The sequence below is a fragment of the Trichosurus vulpecula genome, chromosome 3 (assembly GCF_011100635.1).
Source record: "Trichosurus vulpecula isolate mTriVul1 chromosome 3, mTriVul1.pri, whole genome shotgun sequence".
Classification (NCBI taxonomy): domain Eukaryota; kingdom Metazoa; phylum Chordata; class Mammalia; order Diprotodontia; family Phalangeridae; genus Trichosurus; species Trichosurus vulpecula.
Window position 1 is genome coordinate 91,452,779 of NC_050575.1, and position 14,155 is coordinate 91,466,933.

General features: G+C 42.2%; 1 protein-coding gene across 2 annotated transcripts in view; it reads right to left on the reverse strand.

Annotated features, from left to right (window-relative positions):
• ABLIM3 (actin binding LIM protein family member 3) overlaps positions 1 to 14,155 on the reverse strand; it is a 173,943-nt gene that overhangs the window by 11,167 nt on the left and 148,621 nt on the right. For both annotated transcript variants that reach the window (XM_036748987.1, XM_036748986.1), the window contains 3 exons: positions 8,928 to 9,047; positions 3,082 to 3,146; positions 910 to 1,057 (listed from right to left, as the gene is read on the reverse strand). In XM_036748987.1, the coding sequence (XP_036604882.1) occupies positions 910 to 1,057; positions 3,082 to 3,146; positions 8,928 to 9,047 (333 nt within the window). The remainder of the gene's footprint in view (positions 1 to 909; positions 1,058 to 3,081; positions 3,147 to 8,927; positions 9,048 to 14,155) is intronic.

Sequence of the window (14,155 nt, forward strand, 5' to 3'; positions counted from 1 at the left end):
AAGTGACTTGCCCAAAGTCACACAGGCGGTAAGTGGTAGAAATGGGATTCAAACCCAGGTACTTGGACTCCACATCCAGCAGTCTTTCCACCAAGCCACACTGTCTCCTCTTAGAGTTGGGTGGTTTTAAAGGCTATCTGTTCTAATGCCTTCATTTTATAAGTGAGGAAACCAAGACACTTGTACAGCTAGGTGCTACTTAAGTGGATAGAATGCTAGACTTGGAGTCAGGAAGACCTGAGTTCAAATCCTGCCTCAGATCTTTACCAGCTATGTGGTGGCCAAGTCATTTAGCCTTCCTCAGCCTCAGTTTTGTCATCTGTAAACAGGGATAATAATGACATCTGCTTCACAGGGTTGTTGTGAGATACCATACATAGAGAACTTCGCAAACTTTAAAGTGTTATTATTATTATTATGCAACTTGACCATGGTTATCATATAGGTAGGGAGCCAAACTCAGGTCTCCTGACTCTACAACCCTGGGGATGACTTCCTGAACTGAGATGCAAGGATTAAGTGAGGGTATGCAAAACAAATGTGAGGAGCACATGATTAGGACGGAGAAATTGGAGAGGATCACTCAAAGCCAGAGGCTTCCAAGATCACTAAAGGAATTTTGGACAGACTGAGGATGAACCTTGTATCTATGTACAGAAAGAGGGAATGATATTCTTCACTAAGATACACTGGAATCTTGGACCAGCTCCCAGGATAGAAGAAAGTGGCAGGCATAATACTAGACTCTTAGAGGTAATTTGCTAGCTCAAGAGCCAAGGTTCAGTGTGCTACTGTATTGCTTTTCCTAGATCCTAAGTCTCTCCTAACTTCTGAGTGGGCCTTGGGACATCCGACTCTGAGGGGTTAAGAAAGCAGGAACCCCTCAACCCCCACCCCTCTTGCCCTTACAGCCATTGAGGGAAGTCTCATAGCCAGCAGTGTGCAAGGCTTCTCTGCTGCTGGTAGAGCTCCGGGGAGGGGTCCAGGGATCTGCATAGGAGCTGGAGCGAGCCTTCATCTCCTCCTTCAGAATCAGCCGTCCAATCCCACTTTGGATCTGGGAGGGAGCAAGGGGAGAGAAAGGAAGAGGGAGGAGGATAGTAGAGAGGTGGGTAGGAGAAAGGTAGAAAAGAAACAGAAGGGAAAGAGAGAAGGGAGAGAAGAGATGAGAGTAGGGAATGAGGAGGGGAGAGAGAGAGAGAGTAGGGAGTGGGGGGGAGAGAGAGACAGAGAGAGAGAGAGAGAGACAGACAGACAGAGACAGAAAGACAAAGACAGAAGGAGACAGAAAGACAGAGAGGGGAATGTTGAAAAGAGGGAGAGAAGGAGATGAAAGAAGTAGGGAGAGAGAAGACAGGGAGAGAAGGAAGAGGAACGAGAAGAGGAAGAAAGTGGGAGGGAAGAAGGGATAAGAGGGCACATATTTTACATTGGCATGATGCATGGATGCCACTTCCTACTTGGGAACTACTGCTAGCTATCTCTTCCATTAGGAGATCCAAGAAATGTGGTCTGAAACTCATACTCCTGAACCAAAGGCCCAAACTAGAATTTACATTTTATTTTGCACAAATCTTCAGGTTGCATTTCAAAATAAAGACAAATGAATTACTGCAACTAACTACAATATGTCCCCTGTCCTACCTCCACTCCCATCGGCCCCTTTCTTGGAAGAATGTTTCAAATCTAGAAAGACTAAGGCCCTGCTCGGGTAGTCATTCCAAGTTACTGAAACCTGGTCCCTGCAGAGTTATGCGCAGGAAGGAGGGAATGAACCCCAGGCCAGAATCCTTAGCCAGTCTACCTCACAAAGGTCCTGTGAATAAAGGACTTAGGACACAGTAGAATGCAAGTTCTTCTTATTAACATTAATCAACGAACAGTGAGAAATGTTGGATTTTGAGTAAAATGCCCAAGGTTTTATAGTTCTTATTTTTCACCTGGTTGTGAGATCTAGGGCAAATAATTTTCCATCTTGAAGCCTCACTTTTCTCCTCCATAAAATAGTGACAATAACACTTCATATTATCCGCCTTACAGGGATGGACCTCAACAACATTTTCAAATGTGAAAAGCTCACTAATGACCACATACAGGTCTTATATATCAGATTCTCAGGAGCCTAAAGGAAATTCATCCAGCTTATATGATACACAGAAACCTGAAGCCTAATGATTTAGCTGTGAATGAAGATTGTGAGCTTAAGATCCAAGATTTTGGACTGACCTGACACAAAGATGATGAAAAATAGGCTTTATTTTAGCCAGTGGTATTGTGTGAATGTTATATGGTGGAACTTATTACAGCAAACATTCAGGGTTATAAAAGGGGAAAATAAGCAGAGAAAGAAAGAAGGTTTTCTCCTATGTGACTGAATCAATCAGCTTTACTTCCCAATTGAAACTCCAAGGCTGCCTCTTTCTGCTCTCAGAGAGACAAAAACACCTGGAATACAGAATCTCTTGTACAGGTTTGGGTTTTTTGAATCCAGAGCTTCTTTATAGAAGTGTTGTCCAGGTGGTAGAAGCCCTTGGTGGGTCATGGGGAGCTGGGGCCTTCTCAGTGAGTCTCTCACGCCCTTGAGTCTTCCCCTCCTACCTGATGATCAGCCAAGCTCCCAAGCTCCCCACAACCCCCAAATTGGAGAGCCAAGGGAGGCAGGAGCCACAGCAGTTCAGAGGGTCTAAGTTTGTCTAAGAGACCTGTCCATCTTAGTGAGTGTTTGAAGCTTATGACCCTGTGGTCTAAATATGAGGAAGCTTAGGAAGTGATTTGCTTAAGGTCACATAGGTAGTAAGTAGGAGACCAAGAATCCAAACATCAGTGCTCTGATTCTAATTCTGGTACTGTTTCTACCACATCATGCTGCTTCATGGCTGATGAGGGGATACCAGCAAAGAGTAAGAAATATAGAACCAAGGGTACAAAAGCATGTTGGTTAGACTGGTCTCAACTGATGGAAGGGCCTGAGATTCTCTCCTTAAGGAAAACACTGGACTGCAGACCATCCAGGACCAATGGGAGTTCCCCACAATGGTGTTACAGTGTGCTCACAGCTCAACAAGGCAAAGTGCTGCTCACCTTATGTAGACCACGATCAAAATCATCCTCTTCTCCTCCTGCTGAGAACCTCCGGGCTCGGGGCACTGGCAGGGGATAGAGGCAGGATAAGTTGCATGAGTGTCTCCACCAGGGGACAAACACTCAGCCTTCCAGTGCTCATCTAATCAATGGTTGCCCAACTAAGACCTTTTCCCATCTCCACATTGAGAAGGGCCAACATGGGGTCAAGTTTGAGAGGGATCACCTGAAATGCTTCAAGAGGCAACTTCCCCTTTGAGGAGGGAGGGAAAGGTGGCTCATTAGGCAGAAGATTCTAGTCAAGGTCTGTCTGAATGTTACTGGTTTTCTGATGGCTACTGTCTGCTGCACAAACTCTCTGTGTCATCCTACTTCCATGTATTTGTTCATGCTGTTCCATATGACCAGAATGACTATCTTACCTTTCTTTACCTGCTAAATTTCTATCTTTTAAAGTTCAACTAACATGCCACCTTACAGTGTTATAATGAACTCTTCTTGGGCCCTGGTTAAGTACCACAAAATGCTTGAGGTGTTGGAGAGATAGAGAGCCTGGGATGTGGAGGTCATTGCCAAGAGAGAAAGCTAGACACAACTAGAGCTCTCCTAAGATTCAGGACAAGAGGGAGGAAATCATCAGATAATTTCCTATTTAAACTTTTTTCTTACTCTCTAGGTGCCAAGCTTAGGTGCTTCTACCTGTTGAAGGCAGGTAAGCGCTGTCAGCCCTCTAAATTTCAGCACCCCAGAGTGCTGGCTAGTACAAAGTATAAGTCATTCTGCCATAGTTATGTCTCTGCTTCCCTATTCCCTTCCCAACCTGCCCCCAATCTTCCAACAAACTTCGTCTGCCTTACACCTCACTCAGTATTTTGTCCAACTTCCCTAATGCACATCTCATGAAGAGGAGGCCCTTCTCATCACCAAGGCCAACCTCTCTCCATGCACAAGTAGATTCCATTCCATTTCCTCTTCTCCAGCAGATTGCCCACATAATCATCTCCTCTCTTGAACTCTTCTTTAATCTCTCCCTTTCTACTGGCTGTTTTTCTACTGCTGTGTTGGTAAGCAAAATGGGCTCTCAGCACTTACTTGGCCTTTGTTTCCTTTGAGTAATTCAGTGTATTTCATTGAGTCTTACTAGGTGCTAAGCCCCAGTCCCAAACCCCTGTTAGATGTAGAACCTATGTGGGTGTGGATTGGTAACTAAGGTGGGGCCCAAGGTGGGGCTAACTCAGGGAGGGCCTAGTTTTACACATGAGTTTGAGTGATAGGTTTGGGACATCAGAGGCTCTTAGACCACGTGGGTTTAAGTCGCCTCTTTGTGACGATTTTAGGTCACGTGGGTGAGTTGCATGTGTGACTCACCCCTGACACTGAAAAAGATATAAAACCAGGGGTTGGCTTTCTATTTTTTGGAGCTCTTTCCCACAGCAGTGGTGGCGCAAGTGACTCTGGGCCACCCCTTGTTATGAGCTCCCCAGCTGAACCTAGATGTTGGTAACTATGAATCTGTATTTGGTCTGTCTGTCGATGTTTGTAATTTGTTTAGGCCTCTCACTTGTGGTGATGCTGAGGTGGAGACTCTGGGCAGCTGTAGCTAGGTGCCCTCCAGCTTGTAACCCAGATGCTGAGATTTTGTCAAACTCTGGTAACTACGTATTGGGATTTGAATCAGATAAGGTCTGTCTGTCGATGTTTGTACTTTGTATTTTATTCTGAAGTTCAGAGTGCTGGCTTTTTCCCCCTGAACTAAGTGAATGATATTTGTATGCTGAATTAAAGTAAGCTTGCCAACCTCTTAACCTTGCTTTCTTTAGTTAAGCAGATCAAAAGAACCTGTGCTTTTGCAGCGTGCTGGTAGCATTCTTGTTGTTGGGGTTGTGTTGTTCTTTCACCCCCACAACAGCTGCTAGCTGGGTTGTTGAAACAACTGCCTATAAACATATAGAGGAGGGTGGCTTCTATCCTTAAAAAACCTTCACTTGGTTCATCTGACAACTATCATCTCGTATCTCTTCCCCTTTGTGGCTAAATTCCTTTTGAAGCTATCTACAATTGATGCTTCCTTTCTTTTCTCTCATTTTTTTCTTTCTTGTAATCTGGCTTCCAGCCTCATCATTCAACTGAAACTGCTGTCTCCAAAGTGACTAATGATCTATTAGTTGTTAGATCTACCAGCTCTTTCTCATCTTCATCCCTCTTGAGTTCTCTGCAGCCACAGAGGCTGTCAATCACACTCTTCTCCTTGATACCCTTTGCTTTCTAGGTTTCTGTTTGATGTTCAAAGCCCTTCATAACCTGCTCCCCCTGTGACACCCACCCCGACTTTTCCAGTCTTCTTACCCCACCCTTGCGCTGGCCCCCGTATACTATGTGATCTAGTGACACTGGCTTCCTTGCCATTCCTCAAGCAAGATACTCTGTCTCCTGACTCTGGAGCTATCTTCTCTTTCACTTTTACAGCCTAAGAAGAATGTACAAGATTGTGACATATAAATGGGCATTTTTTACTGGCTGCCCCTCACGCCTGAAATGCTTTCCCTCGTCTCTGCCTCCTGGCTTCTCTGGCTTCCTTTAAGTCTCAGATAAAACTTTATCTTTTATGAAAAGCCTTTTCTGATCTCCCTTAATTCTAAGGCCTTCCTTCTTTTAATTGCCTTTAATTTATCCTGTCTGTGTCTTGTTTGTACATAGTTGTTGGCATGTTGTCGCCTCCGTTAGATTGTGAGCTCCATGAGGGCAAAGATTAACTTTTGTTTTTCTTTGTATCTCTAGTATTTATCACAGTGCCTGGCACATAGTAGCTTTAGGAATGCTTGTTTACTGACTGACTGACTGACTCCTCTTTGAGTTCATATGGTGGATAGCCACGACCGAATATATATTTGCTACAATGCAGAAAACATGGAGGTAAAAACCTAGGTTTTATTATTGTATTCAAGCATAGGTTCAGGCCTCAGAGAAAACATGAACCACTATAAGGATTCTGGCAAGGCTTTTTAGAGGAAAAATTGCATCAGAGTGACAGAGAAACAACTCATTTATATGTTGCAATCTTGTATAGTTTTCTCAGGCCATAAAAGTTAAAAAGAAAAGACAGATCCATAATCCTATACTTCCTTCAGTGTCATAAAAGATGAACAAACTTAGTTAAACAGAATCATAATTTCGTATATCCCCTCAGAAAACAAAACTTGTCAAACTCTATAAGTAAGCTAAGTCAGGTTATAGATTAAATTACATTTAGAGGATTCACAAATAGGCTGATCAAGGAGGAAGATTTACATGTCACCAAGGAGTCAGAGACAGTTGAGAATCTGCCTCTGGCTTTTTATCTGAGGATATTTAAGGCTGTAAGTAAGATTTCACATCCCATGGGATAGGTTTTGGTGAGATGAGGTTAATATTAACCAAAAGTTGCTGGAGGAATAAAAAGAAATAAAAAATTCCAATGTTTTGTATCATAGTTATCTGTATTTTTGTTTTATTTCCCTCCTAGACTGTGAGCTCCCCAAAGGCAGGGATCAAGCATTATCTAAACTCTATATCTCCCCTAGAATCTAGCCCAGTTCCCTGAACACAGCAATCATTTAAGAATATTTCTTGTTGTTAGACTGCTCCCCTACATACTTTTAGGAGAACTGTGGAAAGGATGGGTTCTTGAGCCTTGACTGTGGTGCCTCTGTGTTACTGTTGAACTAATATTCTCCCCTTTGCCCTGGGTGAGCTGGTGATAAGCTCAATGGGGACTGAAGAGTCTGGACAGAGCTCCAACCATAGCCACCTCTCATCAGGCTAAAATGGGTAGGGTGATTGAAAGGAAGTGAAATGTCCCTCCCTAAGCACTCACTCTAGGACTTAGAGGGTCTCTGGGGATTGAACTGAAAAATAGTAGAGCAAAGAAATGGGGAGAAATATAGATACAATGAACATTTATCAAGTATAGCATGTGTTTAGAACATTGTGCTGGGCACTAGGGAAGGTACAAAGTTAAGATTAGACAGTCCCTGCCTTCATAGGGTTTACCATCTGGTGGAAGATGGGGTGAGATATAAGTATAATTACAAATGTACGTAAGCCCTGAACATCTATCTTGCTTTGCTATGTTCATTTATTTGATTAGCTTTTGTCTATTTTCTCTACATCTGACCTTTCCTTCTTCACTGTCATGAGTCCAAGTTTTCATCTCTCCTTGACTAGTCTGTTTTTTAGCCTCCTAATCGGTCTCCCTGCCTCCAATTTCTCCCTTCTTCAATCTGTCCCCTCCCACGCTATAAATTTACTAATTCATGGCTCTAATAATGTCATCCCCCTGCTGAAGAACTTTCAGTGGTTCCCAGCTTCTTACCTACTATTGCCTGAAGTCCAATAGCCTTAGGTTGGAATCTAAGGCCTTTCACAATCCTATTCTGACTTACATTTCCAGATTTATTAGAGTTATTTGGTCCACTCTCTTCATTTTATTTATGCAGCTACTGAGACCCATAGAAGGTCAGTAATTCCTCTCAGGCCACACAGGTAATGAGTAGCTGAGCTAGGCTTCCACTATTCCCCTATATAGGATAACTGACTGTTCCCTGATCTTGCTTTGCCCTCTCTTGTATACTGTGCATATTAGAATGTTTTGCTTCCATTATTTCTCTCAGGTCCCAGATACAATGTCATCTTTGCAAGAAGCCTTTTCTCATTTCACTTACTGTGAGTGCCTTTTCTCTATTAGTTATCTCCAGTTTATACTGTCTATATCTTGTTTGTGTGTAATTGTTTTCATGTTGTCTTCTCTATTAGATTGTGAGCTCCTTGAGGGCAGGCACTATGGGTGTTTTGTCTTTCTTTGTATCCCCAGTGCCTGGCACATATTAAGCGCTTAATAAATGCTTGTTGACGACGTACAATGCACTAGTTCTTCATCTGCACCTTCTGAAATTTTCTCTTTTTCCAAGGCCTATCTGAGGTGCCACTGTCTCCATGAAGACTTCGCTCATCCCTCTAGGCTGAAAGTGAATTCTTACGCCTCAAATTTCTTGTAGCCCTTTGCTAGATCTTTCTTTTGCTCTTATCCCCATTCCTCCTGGGATCATGCCTATTTACGTTCAAGTCAGTCTCCCTTAGATTATAAACTGCTTGAGGGCAGGAACTGTGGCAGAGTTTTTCGTTTGTTTAAAGTTTTGCATTCCTGGTAAAAAATGGGCCCAAATGGGCCCCAGCCCATTATATCTGCTTAATAGTTATTAAATTGAAATATCTGATTCCCCCCGAGGAAGGGACTTTTCTCTCACAGCACTTCGTACTCATTCTCTGCTTTGTACTACTGGTGTACATCTTACCTCTTCTCTAAGGCTGTCATCTCCTTAAGAATAGGGACTAAGTTTCAGTCAACTTTTATGTTTGTTCAGTATAGAGAAATTGCCTAAGGAAAGTTTGTTGAAAGGTTCCTGATCTTGAGGCTTCCCTGATGTCTAAGAGCAGACTGGACCAGTTCCTAGTCTCTTGGCTGTAGGGGAGCCTGCTGTGGGCAGACCGGGGCCCTGGTCTCCCCTTCCCCTCCCATGAGGGCACAGGACCACCTAGCTTGGTGTGCCTACATCAAAGAATTCACTGTGCTCTATGAGCAAAGCAGAATTTCAGTAACTCAAAAGAAATGTGAGACGTGCAAATTTAGAGACGTCTCCACCCCAAATGTTCATGTGGACCATTTGTGTCCCACCTGTGGTAGAGTCTTCTGAGCTCATAGTGGTCTGATGAAACACAGTTGGACACACTGTATATCATTTTGGTCCTCTTTGAGTAAGATGGACAATGGCCAACCTCTTTTCCTCTTCCTTCCAGGCTGAGCCACCTACCTTTGGGGGAGCTGTGGTAGGTCCAGAACTCAGATTCTGAGCCATAGTAGAGGTCAGGGGAGTAGGCCGGAGCATACTTGGAGGACTGGGTGATATCTTCACTGGTTTTGCTTTTTGTTGCTGCCGATGATTTACCTGTAGAGGTGCCCACAGGATAGGAAGCTCAGAAGGGTTGTAGGGGAGGGGGTGACCTGTCCAATCAAAGGCTGGAGGAAATCTTCTTGACACAAGATGAATTAAGGCCTCAAATAGTTTTAAGCTATTCAAGCATTGCCTTCTCAACATTCCTAGCCCCAGCCTCCTGCAAATGGCATCAGGGCCACAGGGACAAGAGAAGGAGGGAGATGGAGAGGGACAATTACTCTCAGTCTGGCCTCTGACTAGGGCTAAAAATAGTCCCCATGTGTCAGCCTAGTGGCTGAGACAAGTTTTGTTTCTTCTCTAATATATATTCGCAGCTGCGTTCTAACTCTGACATCCCATTGTTCTGGGTCCTTCTACCTCTGACATTCTGTGTTCTAGGTCCCTTCTAGCTCTGACATTCTACATACTCCAGTCCTTTCCCATTCGCATTCTATATTCTAAAGGCCCTTCAAATTCTGACATCCTATGCTACATGGTCCTTTTCAACTCTGACAATTCTGCTTTCTTTCTTTTTTCTTTTTGAGGGGAGAAGGCAAGGCAATTGAGGTTAAGTGATTTGCCCAAGGTCACACAGCTAGTAAGTGTGTCAAGTGTCTGATTCTGAGGTCCTTTGTAATCCCATATTGTAAGGTCCCTCCTATTTATATGACCCTTACTGGTCTCTAACTAAAGACTAAGATATGGATAAGACCATAGAATCTATGATGGGTATAGTTACTTACAACAAAAGCGGTATAGTAGAGGTCGGGAGTGGTATCATGCAGCCGAGGGCAGATCAAAGCCAATGGAAAAAACAAAACAAAACAAATACAAGAGACATCATTACCATTACAGAACAGAGAATGCTACAGTCAAAGAAACTGAGACTGCTTAGACCAGGAGCCACCAAGATACTGAGCACTGATCCTTGCACCATCTTCTCTTTCACCCCAGGGCTCCAGATAACCCTTCTTTCTCAGTTTCTAGCCCAAATCTTCACCCTCATCATATTTTCCCTCCCCAATCTTAGGGTCACTCTATCAACTTATTCCACGATTTCTAACTTCATTCTAAAGCAGGATTGAGTATCTTTGGTTTGACAGGTTCTGTTCATCAGTTTGGGGGCTGATACAGTCTCCTCCCTCCAGAGGATGGGTAGGGATGGTGGAGACATGGAGACGGAAATAGCTAAAATGACTGATGAGTCCATTAAGTGTAGCCAGAGGTATCTGACCTACTTCTGATTGGTATATTCAAAGGTGGTCTGGGTCTGCTTACGTTAGAGTGGTACATTGGTAAAATGCTCAAGTCTTTTTGTCTGTTTCAATGTAAAATTTCACAGACTGTCTGCTCTAGGCTGCACAGAATCAGCCTACATGATTCTGTGCAGGGCTAGCCACCTGTATTTATGTGTATGGCTTCATTTCCTTTAACTAGAGACAGCCTTGGGATAAGGGTGTCTGTGAGTTGGTCAGGGCCTATGTTTCCTCAATATTTTTTATCCACAAAATTGATTTGTATATTATCAAGAAATGCCACGAGACTATACTATACAGATCTTTTTGTGAATTGCTGTGGCCAAAAAAACAATCATCATCTGGTGCCAGGAGGTGGTCATGAGTCTCTCTACACTTATCTAGGATGGTCCTCAAATAGCAGACACACAATCTATCACCTCACTTATGTATCCCTGTACTGTATTAGTAATAATGCTATATTTATTATGCAGCATGTCCCAAAAGTCTTGGTGTGGTCTTAAGCTATAATTTCAAAGTCAAAAGTCAAAATGCTAAAAATCTATAAAATATCATTTGAAAGTTTATTTAAATTTCTTTTACACTTAGTTTGGTGAATTTTGAATAAGACATGTTTAATTTTGATTTTAACCAGGTAGGCATCCTGTTATTCCGCAGGGTATATATCTTACTATGGGCCACTTTCTGGATGACAGTTTCACAGACTGGTCAATCAGTATTTGAGGTCTCTTTCCCTGACCACCTCAGTCACCTGATTTATCTCCATTAGTCTTTTTATTGTAGGGTCATTTCAAAATTGTCATGTATACATCAAAACTTTATTCTTTGAATGATCTTAAGGCTAGGGTTATACGTGCAATCCTTTCAGTCACTAAACAGCAGCTGATGAAAGTTTTTGCAAAGTTTGAAAATTGACTAGAACCATGTACAGCACAAGAAGATGGTTATGTTGAATTTTAATAAGAAATATTTCAATATTAAAAAATTTAAGTAATTAACCTTTCAAGTATTGTGTTTTTGGTAAGTTTATAGCATTTATACTTTGGAAGTAATTAAAACTTCAAACTGTACTAAGGCTTTTGGGGTACCTTGTATATTTATAGATGATAATATCACTATTAATAACAACTCCCATTCATATAGCACTTGACTCATACTTGATTCTTGTGATAACTCAAAGCAGGTAAGTAGAAATACATTTAATACTCATTATGTAGAATGAGGTCCCTGAGAGAAGTGACTTATCTGGAGTCACACAGCCAGTAAGTCAAAGAATAACAGAACCTTAGAGTTGGAAGTGACCTCAGTGGTCATCTAATTCAACCCTAACCTGAAGAGGAATATCTTTCACAACCTCCCTGACAATTTGACAAAGACAAAACAAAACATGTTGATATTTGTATATATAGGTGTTTTAGGGTTTACAAAGTGCTCCCCTCACAAAAACTCTTGTGAATTACATCCTGAAAGCACAGTTGTTATTATTACAGCTTTATGGAATGGGAAACTGAGGCATAGAGTAGTTGATTTGCACTACAGCGACAGGATTTGAGCCAGTTTTTTTGAATGCTGGAACAATGCTTTTCTTATTATACCCGACTACTTCCTGTAAGGTGCCTTTTGAAGAACTCTTGTGCCCAGGAGCCCCTTATTTCTGAGGACTTTAGACCCCTAACCCTATGTTCTATCCATCATACAGGGGTAGGCTGCAGTGTGTACCTTCTCATGTTCCATCTTGAAAGTTTCTGCCAACCATACCCCTGATGTACAGTTGTGCTGCCCAGTCTTCCTAAATGAAAGACTTGTCATGGAAGGCCAGGCTGCTAATGTGCTGGAGACTTTAGAGAAGTCTACTTAGATCTCCTGAAGTCACACACTATTTTCCCTATTGTTCCCAAATGTCATCTGAGAAATGGGCCACAGGGAAGAACCACATTAGGGTCAAAGGATTTAGGGTTAAGTAGGACCTAGAGATCATCTGGGCAAGGCGTTCTTAATCTTTTTTGTGTGTGTCTTGGACTCCTTGGGCTGTCTAGTGAAGCCTGTGGAGTCCTCAGAATAATGTTTTTAAATAATTGAAAGAAATGAATTTGTTAGAGATTAGCAAAAACAAAGGTATAATTTTTCCCCCTATCCAAGTTCTGGGATTGCTTAAAATCTATCTATTGATTCCAAGTAGAGAACACTTGATCTAGTCCAACCTGCTCACCTTACAGATGAAGAAACTGAGTCCCAGAAAGGGAGAGTGATTGACAAAAGGTCACACAGGCAATGATAGCAGAGCAGAGATTCAAGCCCAGAACCCCTGCTTCAGGGACTATTCACTGAGCTATCTTGGAGCTCATTCCCTTTCCTGGGCTAGAGCCATTCTGAGGCATTCTGGGTAACTGCTTGAGCTCCAGCTAGAAGTTAATCACTCCCTATTACATACAAGAAGCAAATAGAAAGTTTCATGAAGCCAGAGAACTATTTTGTTTTTGTCTTGCTACCTTTAGCCCCCAGTGCTGCTCCTGGCATATAATAGGCACTTATGAATGCTTGCTGATTGATATCAGTCATTAAGTGTTGTAATGTGAATTCTAATCCAGGTCACCTGGCTCCAGGTCCACTATTCTTTCCACTAAAGCACACTAAACTAATTCATCAATAGCAGTATTTATAAATTACTAAATATTTCAGAGCTTCCCTGGCTCTATGTACATGAAATATTCCACTCCTCCATAACTATTTCTGTGGGTCATTTCACCTGCCTTTGCTTTACTTACAAAGTCACTACCCTAGTTTGGGCCTTCATTGCAGCTCATCTGTATAAACTGAATAGCCTCCCAACTGGTATCCCAGCTTCAACCTCTCTCCTCTCCAAGCCATTCTCCATAGAGCTGCCAAATTTATGTTCCTAAAACACAGGGATGATGCTGTCTCTCCCCTACTTCAAAAAGTTTCAATGGCTCCCTATTGATAAAAATTGTTGCTTAAGTCATGTCTGACTCTTTGTGACCCCATTAGGGGTTTTCTTGGCAAAGGTAATAGAGTGGAGTGGTTTGCCTTTTCCTTCTTCAGCTCATTTTACAGATGAGGAAACAGGGAAATAGGGTTAAATGACTTGTACAGGGTCATAATTCTAGTAGGTGTCTGAGACCAGATTTGAACTCAGGAAGATGAGTCTTCCTGACTCTAAGCCCTGAGCTCTATCCACTGTGCCACCAAGCGGCTCCATTGATAAAAATTCCAAACTCCTTAGCCTGGTATTTAAAGTACTTCACAATCTGGTTCCCAACTAGCTTTTTCTGTCTTATTTCACATTACTCCATTTCGCATTAGCTATTTTCCACTCAAACTGGCCTACTATCTCAACATGCCATCTCTCATTTCTATGGCATTGCATATTTCCATGTGTGGAATGAGGTGCCTCTTCATCTTCTCTCAGAAACCTTAGTTATGTTGCTTCAAGATTAGCAATTAGATGGTGCAATGGATAGGGTACTGACTGGAACTGAGTTCAAATACTGCTTTAGGTTCATACCAGCTATCCAAGTCATGTGATCTCTTGGCTTCTGTTTCCTCATCTATAACACTGGGGATAATAACAGGCCCTACTTCAGAGGGTTGTTGTGAGAACCAAATGGGACATTTCCTTTGCAAACCTTAAAATACTATAGAAATGTTAATTAGTATTATTATGAAGGTTTAGTTCAAGGAATAAATCCTATAAGGCCTTTCCTTTCTCTTCTAATTGTTAGTGCTCCTCCTTTACATATTTGTCTGTCTTTCTATCCATCCATCCATCTATCTATCCATCCATCCATCTATCCATCCATCTATCTATCCATTCATCCATCCATCTATCTA